We start from the raw sequence: 13,016 nt of genomic DNA, 5'->3' as shown, positions 1-13,016 counted from the left end.
CGCGGATTGCCTGGACACAGCCCTTAGCAGTGGTATATTGGCCATATACCACAAACCCCCGAGTTGCCTTATTGCTATTATAAACTGGTTACCAACATAATTAGAGCAGTAAAAATACATGTTTTGTCATATCCGTTACCACGGCTGTCAGCATTCAGGGCAGGAACCACACAGTTTATAATCATTAGTAAACACTCCTGCTATTAAGTAAAGCTTATCGACATGAAAATAAAGTTCATCAAAATGAATGTAGGTCTATTTAAACACCATTAAAATCACTTCAACCATATCAGCCCTATGGGAAAGCACATTTCTTATTGGACATATTTAGGTAGTCTTTCCCTCCTGGTTTCAATAATTTTTTTATTCTGTTTAGTGGCGACTAGTGAATACGACCATGGACTAAAAAATGTATTTGATTAAGCAATGTGATTTTGTAATCTCCCGTGGGCAGACACTGCTTGTAGACCGAGAGATAAATGGGATTTGCGAGATCCGAAAATCCAGTTTATTTTTTGCATACATTTTTGTCACTGGTTATCTGGACGTGTCAGGATTGGGTGAAGGCGGTGCTTAAACTTTGCCTGTAGTGCGCCCACACGGTCCGGAAGGGGTGGCAGGTGGGGAAGGGGGGGCTTTGGCTAAGCGTTTCCTTTTGTGAGGGTGACGACTTTCAGTTTCTAACATGTATGAACACCGAAGTGAATCGCGCAGCTGACCAAATTACACAAGATTTTACTTCAGGGTTAACAGAGATGAGTGATTTTTGTAATGTTTCTTCTCTCCCAAGATTATGCTTTAGTTGAGTGAATGACTTTGTGCTGTCTGTCTCTCTCAACCCAGTCCCTATCCTGCTCTCTGTCCAGCTGCATCATGGGAAAGAAGAGTCGAGTGAAGACTCAGAAGTCGGGGACAGGCGCCATGGCTGTGGTCTCCCCCAGAGAGATGATAAACCTCATATCGGAGCTCCTACAGAGTACGTAGCCGGGCTGGCACCCTGCAACCTATACCCTATATAGTGTACTACTTTTGACAAGGGGCCCATAAGACTAAGAAGCATTTTCAATTGAGATTCTGTGTCCATGGAATGTTCTTAGGCTTGATCAGTGTCAGGGCCCGTTTCCCCAATGTGATTGCCTTATGTTACTTATGATGTGATGTTTCCCCCATGTATGTCCCGTTAGAATGCAGCAGTGCTGCACCTTCTCCAGGGAAAGAGTGGGAGGAGTACGTCCAGATACGAGGCTTGGTGGAGAAGATCAGGAAGAAACAGAAAGGTATGCTTGAACACACACGGGTTTCCTTTAGCCGGCAATCACCGACTTTTGGCCCAAAATAAATGAAAAGCGTGATTTCCCCTGAAGCTCCTCAGCTGCTGCTGGAGGTAAACATGGGCTTTTAGAAGCCCAATCCTTTGCGCAACAATTCCAAACAACACAATCGAGTGTTAAAAACAGTTTTGGTGTATGATTTAAAAAATTTTTTTTTTTTTCTTAACTAGTAATTGAAGCGCACCTCCCATTCATGTGTAGGCATTCATGTGTAGTGTGCTGTCAGCGCTTCATTGTTTCATACTTGATTTTTTAAAAATTTCATATTATGAGGCAAGTATTTTAAGACTTCATAGGCGGCGTGTGAGTTTAAAGTTTGGGGAAGCCTACAATTTATCTTACCATTTCTACCGTTCTGCGGGCCAGTTATGATTTTCATATGTGCATTTTAGTTGAATAGTTTCAATTCAATAACATTTTTGTTTATCAAAATCATTGTCATGTGGTTAAGCATAAAAATCGAAATAAAATTATACATGTAAAAGTCAACTAATGCGAGATCACCAGCCTCTGCCATATGGACACATTGATACATCGTGATCCATTGGCGGCTAAAGAAATGATCGCATGGAACTTATAGCCTATAGGCCAATGCAGCAGTAGGCCTATAACTTCCATTGCTCTTTCACGCTGGGTGAAGGATGGGTGATTATCGAAATTGTTGGAAAGATTTTTTTAAATAGCTTGCTGGGAGGAACTGCAGTTTTAATATATTATTATTCTCAATGGATAACAAAGGCTATCCTAGATTTCCGCACAGCAGACCAGGTACCTCTATGCATCCTGAGGCGCTCGCTCTCTCAACGTTATCAGGACAGACAAACAAGATACTTGCTCATTGCTCACATGGAGCACTCCAAACAAAAGACAATGGAAAAAATTGACAAATATCGTAAATGATGGTTATGAAATAAACCAAAGCTTGTTTCTTACAAGTGTAGCAGGCTGTGAACTCTGCAAACGTTTCCACTCCGAGAATGAGAACGGTAAATGACTGTAATACATGATTTAACAGATATTAAAATAACCAAAGGACGGGGATTAATGGTACATTTACTACTGGTGACACGTGATGGAGAGTTGATGATAAAGAAATAATAATGGGCAAACAAATCACATGAAACAATGGATGCACAAGAATTTGTGGGAGACAGCTGAGCCGTTCTAGACTCCCCTATATCTTCGCCACACCCCTCCCCTTCTTCTTGTCTCAACATTTTAAATTATACTCAGAAACATTATCTTCACACATGTTAAATGCTTTTCACTGACATCCGTAACATGGCCTATATAGATTAAGAACTATGAGTTTGATCATAACTGTGTGTGTGTGTTTCTCCGTCTCTTTCCCAGGTATCTCCGTGATATTCGAGGGCAGCAGAGAGGAGTTCTTCCCGAAGCTGATGGCGTGGGCTCAGGAGAGTGGAGCGTCCTGCGAGGGTTTTGAGATCGCCAACTTTGCTGGCGAGGGCTTCGGCCTCAGGGCAACCAAGGACATCAAGGTGGGTCGCTACAACCGGATCGGCCGGTGTCCATGGCAACAGTTGTCAGGGGTGACATCACTTGGGTCGTATTCAGTAGTGCACATCGTAGCAAAACGTTTTGCAATGAAAACAAGAGTTTCTTATTGTACAAGTTCAACTGATTAACAAAATTGCTCCAAGGCATTTTTAAGGACGAGAAAGGCCTTAGTCTATGGAGGAAGCCTCAGGTCATCTAGATTGATCAGCTCCTTGATTATATTTCAACAGAGGAAACAAGGCTTAACTCTCTCTTATTGGTGTTCTTCTCATAATGACCCACCAATCAGCCCTCATTATTGATGTTCTAAAATGGCTGCCGTTTAGGTCTGATCGATCAAACAGGCCGAGCTGTTTGTATGAAGCCCAGGGCTCTGTTGCTGTCACGATAACGGAATTATGATTTTGATACCGATACCAGGTTTAGTATCAAGATACTCCATACCAAAATGATACCATAACAACAAAGAAAGACTTATTAGCCAAAGTCACAGAAAGGCTCTTGATCCAGACAGATAAACTCAACTACTGCTCTGTTAAATCTTTGAGCATCCTTTGAGTTCAATATCATTACATTTGAACATTTTGATGTAAAAAATTTGAGAGCGCCATCTATGCATGAAATAATCAGTTATGCAATCACTTTGACTTTGTTTTAACCGGTAGCCTAGTGGTTAGAGCATTGGTCCAGTAACCGAAAGGTTGCTGGATCTAATCCCAGAGCTGACAAGGTAAAAATCTGTCGTTCTGCCCCTGAGCAAGGCAGTTAACCCACTGTTCGCCGAAGACGTAGATTAAGGCAGCTCCCCGCACCTCTCTGATTCAGAGGGGTTGGGTTAAATGCGGAAGACACATTTCAGTTGAATCCATTCAGTTGTACAATTGACTAGGTATCCCCCTTTCCCTTAACCAACCTAGCTACAAAACAAAGGTTTATCATTTATTTTAAAGGTATATCTCTATTGATAAACTGCGTAAATCACAGTACAGGCGAATGCATATTATTCAATAGGAGTGTGTGCAATGCATGCATTTGAGTTATTGGCCAGCAGCATACAACTACTGTCTTTCCTCTGAAGCTAAGCAGGGTTGGTCCTGTTCGGTCCCTGGATGGGAGAACAGATGCTGCTGGAAGTATAGCGCCAGTAGGAGGCACTCTTTCCTCTGGTCCCCCAAAAATGATATCCTAATGCCTCAGGGTAGTGATTGGGGACACTGCCCTGTGTAAGGTGCTGTCTTTTGGATGGGATGTTAAACGCCTGGCTCTCAGTGCTAAAGATCCCATGACACTTATTGTAAGAGTAGGGATGTTAACCCCGGTGTCCTGGCTAAATTCCTAATTTGGCCCTCATACCGTCGTGGCCACCTAATCATCCCCAGCTTCCAATTGGCTCATTCATTTCCCCCGTCCTCTCCCCTGTAACTATTCCCCGGGTCGTTGCTGTAAATGAGGATGTGTTCTCAGTCAACGTACCTGGTAAAATAAGGGTTAAAACAAAATATAATATGCTAATTTCACGGGGCTACAGATGACAATCCTTTCCATTTAGGACTTTTATTATTTTATTAGCAACTGCTACGAGAACATTATTTTATTGTACTCATCCACAACATTTGCATAGAAGAAGTATTGACTTCATGAGGCAGAATGTGGGAACCAGACAGGAGGCGAGGGAGATGAAGTTAATGAGTTTTTTGTGGCGAGGGTGACGAAGTGAATTTATAACGTTTTTGGTGACAATCAGCTTTTGAAATCCACATATTTTGCCTTATGGTACTAGGGTAGTGAATTGACCTTGCTTCAGCTGTAAGCTAGCAAGGGAGTTAGCCTACAATTAAAGCTGGAAGATACCAGTATCGTCTTGCATTGTAAAAGTGTTCTAGCTTGTATCGACATTGTTTTGCGAACAGTAATGAACATTTTCAACATTCTATATGCCGTGTTGCATTATTTAAGTGTGTTAATTTCTCTGCAGCATGAGTGGGGAGGTTACGGCCCAGACGGCTTCAGCAAGGAATGAGTGGAGCAGGCACTTTGCTCTTTGTGCTATAAAACAGCTGCGCTGATAGACAGACTTGGTCCTCTCAATCAAGTGAGATACATTTGAAAGAAGTACTGAACGTAGCAAAAATTCTAGCACCTAACTTTCTTTTGGGGGTATCGAAAAAGTACTGAAGTTTCAGTATGCCGTGCAACACTACAGGGCTCTGCCCTTTCTCTTCCCTTTTCTCTCTGTGAGTTGGTGGGAGTTTACTCAATGGCGTAGCTAACACTCTTGAATGATTTTTTACTAAGTGTACAATGAATAATATTATTCAAATAAGCCTGGGGTGAACTAAAATCACGGGCCAAACTTTAGATTCATCCATGTAATTCAAGCATGGAAATCCACTGTCCATTCTGATAACGTTTGTTTCCTCAGGCAGAGGAGCTGTTTCTGTGGATCCCCAGGAAGATGCTGATGACTGTGGAATCGGCCAAGAACTCTGTCCTGGGTGAGTGACAACGTAAGCCCCGTAGAGGGCTGAGTGGTATACCGGATTTTACTATATAGCGGTATTGATACACAGACCGGTATTGGGTTTTTACTTTCACTTCTATAACAGTATTTCAATGTTTGGTTTGTTTAAAGTGATACGCGCGTGTTATATACATTTTTCTAGTTTACTCAGTTTGCTACTTGAGTCGTCTTTCTCCCTCCTCCTGCTACATGCTGTTTCCCACACCAAGCCATGCCCCCTGTCACTCAAGGAGAGCGCAGTTGCTCGACCACAGAGTCACAAGCAATGTTCCCTCTAAGCTGAGCGCGGGCATGCAGTAGCCTTGAGACTGCAGTGCAGCTCCCCCAGGACTGCACAGTAGAAATATCAGCTGACAGAGAGAAGCACGAGATTGAACTTCAGTCAACTTTCTAGAGCAGTGGAAGATCTCCAAGGCATTCCTAGTCGATCGCCAAACATTTCTGAAAAATCCCAACGATAAAGACTATTTTTTTTTATTCATCTCGGGCTGTTGGCGGTAGGTGCACCCGATTCAGCTGCGCTGGGTAGGCAGACTTGCCATTTTGAACCATTTCACGTGTCTGAAGGTACAAACTATGCCTTCCCGGCAGGCCCGGAGAGCAAATCGAGTGCACTATATGCCCACCGCTGGCCAATCGGATGGCTCAGATGACAGTAACGTAGCAGCCATAAAAATAAAATAAAGCTACAGCCAAGTTGATACTGTGAGGTTTCAAAACATTTAAAACCACGACTAGAGACTGTCAATGAATACAGCAAAGAGCTGCTGTTTTTATGAGTGAGTTCATGTTTAAGTTCTTACTCATCACTGTCAACACTTCCTATTCAACACTTTTCTGAGCCATAAAATGCGCGTTCTTCCTATTTCCACTCAGTGCTACTACAAGCAGTGCAGCAGTAATGAATGAGTAGGACAGTCTATCTATAGGCTTGCGTTGTTATTATTAGGCTTGACTTTTATTAAAATCAAGGAATATTTCACTTTCTCTGTTCATAGGAGTAACAACATTAATTTGTGCATGAAGCAGAAATAATGCGGTGCGACTTGAGTTTTGCAATCAGCTGGAAGACTGTGTCCCTATTTGGTGAGTGTCAGTGGAGGAAAGGGAGAGCGGAGAGAATTTGAGATGCTCAGTCTGCTGCTCTCTCCGCTGTCTCACTTTGTCTCAAAGTGATCTTGACTGAGAAAAGGTTGGTGACCACTGTTAACACATCAACGTTTCCCTTTACTGTGGCAATTGTGATAAAATCAACACAATATTAGCCACTTTCAATGCAACATACCGAAACAAAACAAACTATGCAAGAGATTTTGTTGTAGGCAGAACAGATCGGAGTAGGATTCTATTGCATTGACATGTACGACTCAGCCTGTACTCTACACAGACCAGTGTGTAACCAATCAGAGCTGCAGTTGGCCAATATGCAAATGGATTATTGCCATATATGGACCTGTGCCATTTACTTTGAACTGGACTGTGTTTACAGCATGAACGGTCGTGAGTAGATACGCTTGTTTTGAGATCTAAGCGAGAGCTGCATGTAGCCACGTGTACATTTTGTTCATATCCTTTGCTAGTTAGTGAGTTGTTAGCCCAGTTATAGATGATTTGTAGTCAGCAATAGGGGAGAGACTGCTTCTTACAAGAGCGCAAAGCTTTGAAAGCGAGTCTGATAAAGAGCTATTTTTGTCTTAAATGGGCAGTGTTGTGTTTTGAGACAGGCTTGTAGCCAATAGGCAGAGGGTAACATAATTTGTCTGATTCTCTGTAGTAATGGTATTGGAATAATAATGCATTTTTATTTTGTAAAGTGGTTTCTTGCATCAAACACATTTTCAGTCACCACCTTGTCTGAATGACAAGTGTATAAACAGGTTAATGTCAAGCCCTACATGTTTTTCCCCCCAAAGGTTTTATGGAATGTAGGCCTAGATTGAACACCACACAATGGCTGTTACAGTAGGCTGAAAGATAGAACAGCTATTTCCATGTTAATATTTGATGGGATGCGTTTAATTTTTATTTTATTTTTAAATGGTAGGCCTACATTATGATCAAATAGCCACAGTATCCTACTTGGCCACTGTTAAAACTAACTTTTAAAATGGGTACAGCCTTAGTGTTCACAGTAAAATGAGTGCTGGAAGTTGCGCAGATTTTTCACAAAGTTAAAGTTTGTGCAGACCTGAAATTGTTCAATGCTGGAAAACATTACATGGAACGTTGGTCACAAGCACTTTCTTGCCATTCATTCTGCAGTCTGCATGGTCCGATTGATGCAACAAGATGTTGCTGACATGCTGCTTTCCAAAAGCATTCTATAATTAAACTATTCGTTTGTGTATCTTACTTACTGTCTGCGGCTAAAATAAATCTTGTTAGCTGCTAATCACTGGTTAGCTGGCTAGCTAGCTTGCTAGTAGCTTGCTAAATGTACTAAGTCAGAGCAAACGTTTGCCTGAGGACTCAAACTGAATTATTCCGCTGCTCTATCGTTCACCACATACCTCAGTCAGACTGCCACCATTGAAGTTGTTTGTGGTGACATTAAAATGAGGGGTGTTGTACAGAACAGTCTTCAGTGATTGGCTCATCTCTGTTTCTGCAACGGTATCTTCTAAATCAGAGAGGAATAGACGAAGCATCAATATGTTAGCTAGCTACATTAGGTAAGAAAACGTGTAATGTAAACTCTAATTAGGGTCACCTGGAAACACTGACACTTGGTTCCTACCCTGTCAAAAGTTCCTCCCTGACTTACTAATTCACTGTCATGTTAAACAATATTCCAACTATAGAATTAGAATAATAATTTTATTTCCATGATTCCAATAGTTCACCAATTAATTAGGCCTAGATATTTGGCCCATATCATGCAGCCCTGCATGGCACAGTGTGGACATAACACAAGTGCAGGAAATGCAGAGAATTAATTTTGGATCCACCCTAAGGTCATGAACTGCTCATAAAGCGTATTTAGAACTTTTATTAAAAAAAAAATAATAATAATAAAAAATAAATAAATATATATATATATGAAAAATATTGAGATATTATATTTTGACCATATCACCCAGCCCTAGGCCCATATACTGTGTTTTTGCCCATAATGTGTAAGTTCAGTTAAATACAGACAAGCTGGACATCTGTCTATTTGTTGGTGGAAGAACTATTGCACGTGGAGAAAATAAAGATCCTACCTTTAAAAAAACATGATGATGGCGCCGGAGAAGATGGCTGCCGTTTTAGTCTCCTAACCAATTGTGTGTTTTTTTCCCCCCCGCGTTATTTGAAACTTATTTTGTACATAATGTTTCTGCCGCTGTCTCTTATGACCGAAAAGAGCTTCTAGATATCAGGACAGCGATTACTCACTTCGTACTGGACAAAAGATTTTTTCTTTAATCAAGTCGGACGTGAAGGATTTACTTCAGACACCCGACCTGGCCCACATCCCCATCATTGGCAGGAGACAGATATATCGGTGACGTAGGTCTGGGTGCCTTGTAAGGATCCGGCGGCGAGTGGGTTATCTGCCTCTACCATCAGTCCTATTAGCCAATGCACAATCATTGGAAAACAAAATACACGAGCTACGATCACGAATATCCTATTAACGGGACATTAACTGTAATACCTTATGTTTCACCGAGTCGTGGCTGAACGACGACATGATTAGCATACAGCTGGCGGGGTTTACGCCCACAAGCCTTCCATGTGAGCTAAATTACTTCTATGCTCGCTTCGAGGCAAGCAACACTGAAACATGCATGAGAGCATCAGCTGTTCCGGATGACTGTGTGATCACACTCTCCGTAGCCGATGTGAGTAAGACCTTTTAAACAGGTCAACATTCACAAGGCTGCATTCACAAGGCCAGACGGATTACCAGGACGTGTATTCCGAGCTTGCGCTGACCAACTGGCAAGTGTCTTCACTGACATTTTCAACTTGTCCCTGACCGAGTCTGTAATACCAACATGTTTCAAGCAGACCACCATAGTCCCTGTGCCCAAGAACTGACTACCGACCCGTAGCACACACGTCTGTAGCCATGAAGTGCTTTGAAAGGCTGGTCATGGCGCACATCAACACCATTATCCCAGAAGCCCTAGACCCACTCCAATTTGCATACCGCCCCAACAGATCCACAGATGATGCAATCTCTATTGCACTCCATACTGCCCTTTCACTCCTGGACAAAAGGAACACCTACGTGAGAATACTATTCATTGACTATAGCTCAGTGTTCAAATCCATAGGGCCCTCAAAGCTCATCACTAAGCTAAGGACCCTGGGACTAAACGCCTCCCTCTGCAACTAGATCCTGGACTTCCTGACAGGCCGCCCCCAGGTGGTAAGGGTAGGTAACAACACATCTGCCACGCTGATCCTCAACACGGGAGCTCCTCAGGGGTGCGTGCTCAGTCCCCTCCAGTACTCCCTGTTCACTCATGACTGCATGGCCAGACACGACTCCCAACACCATCAATACGTTTACCTGACGACACAACAGTGGTATGCCTGATCACCGACAACGATGAGAGCCTATAGGGAGGAGGTCAGAGACCTGGCAGTGTGGTGCCAGGATAACAATCTTTCCCTCAACGTGATTAAGACAAAGGAGATGATTGTGGAATACAGGAAAAGGAGGACCGAGCACACCCCCATTCACATCGACGGGGCTGTAGTGGAGCAGGTTGAGAGCTTCAAGTTCCTTGGTGTCCACATCACCAACAAACTATATCATGGTCCAAACACACCAAGACAGTCGTGAAGAGGGCACGACAACACCTATTCTCCCTCAGGAGAAGATTTGGCATGGGTCCTCAGATCCTCAAAGTTCTACAGCTGAACCATCGAGAGCATCCTGACTGGTTGCGTTACTGCCTGGTATGGCAACTACTCAGCATCTGATCGCAAGGCATTAGAGAGGGTGGTGCGTATGACCCAGTAGCTCACTGGGGCCAAGCTTCCTGCCATCCAGGTCCTCTATAGATGGTGTCAGAGGAAGGCCCTAAAAATTGTCTAAGACACCAAATTGTCCAGCCACCCTAGTCATAGACTGTTCTCTCTGCTACCGCACGGAAAACGGTACCGGAGCGCCAAGTCTAGGTCCAAAACGCTTCTTAACAGCTTATACCTTCCAAGCCATAAGACTCCTGAACAGCTAATCAAATGGCTACCCGGACTATTTGCATTGTCCCCCCTCTGTTACGCTGCTGCTACTCTCAGTTTGTTTTCTATGCTTGGTCACTTTAACTCTACCTACATGTACATATTACCTTGACTAACCTGTGCCCCAGCACATTGTACCGGTACCCCCTGTATATAGCCTTGCTACTGTAATTTTACTGCTGCTACTTTAATTATTTGTTATTTACATTTTTACTCATCTATTTAATTTTTATTTTTTTACTTTACTTATTTTTCTTAACTGCATTGTTGGTTAAGGGCTTGTAAGAAAGCATTTCACTGTAAGGTCTACACCTGTTGTATTCGGCGCATGTGACAAATAACGTTTGATTTGACAACAAGGCTTTGAGCTCTGACATTTGAAACCCCTTGTGCTTTGTCCTCCCCTAGGGTTCACGCATACACCTCTATACACACACACACACACACACACACACACACACACACACACACACACACACACACACACACACACACACACACACTGTTCTGTATGTAAATTCTCCTCTCTCCCTCCCAGGTCCCCTGTACAGCCAGGACCGTATTCTCCAAGCCATGGGTAATGTGACCCTGGCCCTCCACCTGCTGTGTGAGCGGGCTGACCCCTCCTCCCCCTGGCTGCCCTACATCAAGACCCTCCCCTGGGACTACGACACCCCTCTCTATTACGAGGAGGAAGAAGTACGCCACCTGCTGTCCACTCAAGCCATTCAGGACGTCCTCAGCCAGTACAAGAACACCGCTCGGCAGTACGCGTACTTCTACAAAGTCATCCAGGTGAATGGCAGATGGGTATTCACGCTCGCTCGCTCACTTGTACTCTCTCACACTCACTCACTCCTGCTCTCTCATACTCAGTCGCTTGCTTTTCACACACCAGGGCTTCCGTTAGCCGGTAAGGTTTTGGTCCGATCCCCAAAAATTAGCCTGGGAGATGCAGAAAAATCCCGTTGCAAAATAATGCTTTTAGCCTATTCATTGATGGACATACATTTACATTTGACTGGCCATGCTTATTGGTCAAGGTGTATCGGTTAATTTGCCTAATTTAGTGGAATTAAATTGGCTCGTGTATTTTTGTAAGTCGTTATGCTTATCACACGCGCACAGCGTACAGAGCCTAAGAGAGGAAAACCTGTCAGACAGCGCGTGAGTTGCTGCTACAACTTTTCAAACGGCTCATTCGTTGCTGCCGGAGTGAAACGTGCTTTTAATAAGCTCAACCATTGCTTAACAGTTGTAAATGCAGTTGTGTGTTAACAGTTTTGATGGCCACGATTTTAAAAAGAGCAAAACATTTTTTTCTTTCTCAGGTGGTAATTGAAGTGCGCTTCCCTTTTACCATTCAAATGCATTAGTTAACGGTAGGCAGGCTGCAGCACGTTACACATATTGATGGGCGTGAGTAATCAAGTACTCAAACTGATGTTAAAACTCTATTTACCAGAGAGCTCTTTTTTTTTTCAAATACTGGAAAACTGTTTGGTGAAAATGTTGTCTTGAAGACGACGTTATTTTGCTTTGACTCTAGTGTTCCATTTGTGCATTTGCGGGACACAACAAAAAATAAACCAAGCCAAGCATCACACAGTTTACGCATCACACAGTTCTGCCTCCTAAATCCCTTTCCCCTTCATCCCTCACTCACTCAGTTGCTTTCCGACTGCTTGCTCTACACATGCGTGCTGTGTGTGCCTATAGAAATAATTGCCTGTAAAAACGTATCGAACTGATGGGATACGCAAGCTCCATTCCTTGTCAAATGATGATAGTTTTATCACAAATTCAAAATGGACTGGTTGACTGAAGTAGGGAAATATGTGTTCCAGAAATGAGCTGCAGTTTTGGAATAAATGCGTAATTTTCTGCTTAGGCTACCTTGCGGTTGTCACTAGTTACGATACCCACAAAGTCAAAATTGGCTCTATAAAAATTCATAAGCAAAAATGTGCTTTTTGGTTGTAATTTAAGGTTAGGCATAAGKTTAACAGTGTGGTTAAGGGTTAGGTTTAAAATCAGATTTTTAGATGCAAAATTGTAGAAACAAGCAGGGTTTATTACTTTGTGGCTGTGGTAACTTACCTCAGTGACGACCCTACTTTTTTTAACTGCAAGTGGCATTTAGAATTGGTTAGCCTAGGCTACTACCACACTGATAATATGCACAAATATTAGTTTGATAAAGACAGAGCGTATTTTCGTTGGTCATTAAGACCCGTCTCCTGCTCTGACAAACACCACTGTAGCTCAGCCACCTTCCACTGCAGATGTGGATGGCTGACGTAGGCGGATGTGGTGGATTGAGACGCAGCCCATGCATGAAAACAGATATCTCTAGCTTAAACTGACCTATTTTGGTGTGTCAAGACTTCAGGATCAAACAGATGCTTTGGCCATAATTCATTCCCATGCAGTGTTCAATGTAGAATTGTTAATCCGTATAG

The 13,016-nt window shown here is 42.9% G+C and overlaps 1 protein-coding gene across 2 annotated transcripts in view; it reads left to right on the top strand.

The window, feature by feature from the left end:
• setd3 (SET domain containing 3, actin histidine methyltransferase) overlaps positions 1 to 13,016 on the top strand; it is a 59,752-nt gene that overhangs the window by 13,383 nt on the left and 33,353 nt on the right. For both annotated transcript variants that reach the window (XM_023994069.2, XM_023994066.2), the window contains exons 2-6: positions 844 to 976; positions 1,185 to 1,277; positions 2,685 to 2,833; positions 5,275 to 5,347; positions 11,093 to 11,349. In XM_023994069.2, coding sequence (XP_023849837.1) covers positions 874 to 976; positions 1,185 to 1,277; positions 2,685 to 2,833; positions 5,275 to 5,347; positions 11,093 to 11,349 — 675 coding nt within the window. In that variant the 5' untranslated portion in view covers positions 844 to 873. The remainder of the gene's footprint in view (positions 1 to 843; positions 977 to 1,184; positions 1,278 to 2,684; positions 2,834 to 5,274; positions 5,348 to 11,092; positions 11,350 to 13,016) is intronic.

The sequence above is a fragment of the Salvelinus sp. IW2-2015 genome, linkage group LG9, assembly GCF_002910315.2.
Source record: "Salvelinus sp. IW2-2015 linkage group LG9, ASM291031v2, whole genome shotgun sequence".
In the NCBI taxonomy this organism is placed as follows: Eukaryota; Metazoa; Chordata; class Actinopteri; order Salmoniformes; family Salmonidae; genus Salvelinus; species Salvelinus sp. IW2-2015.
This window is presented reverse-complemented; position numbering and strand designations above follow the sequence as displayed.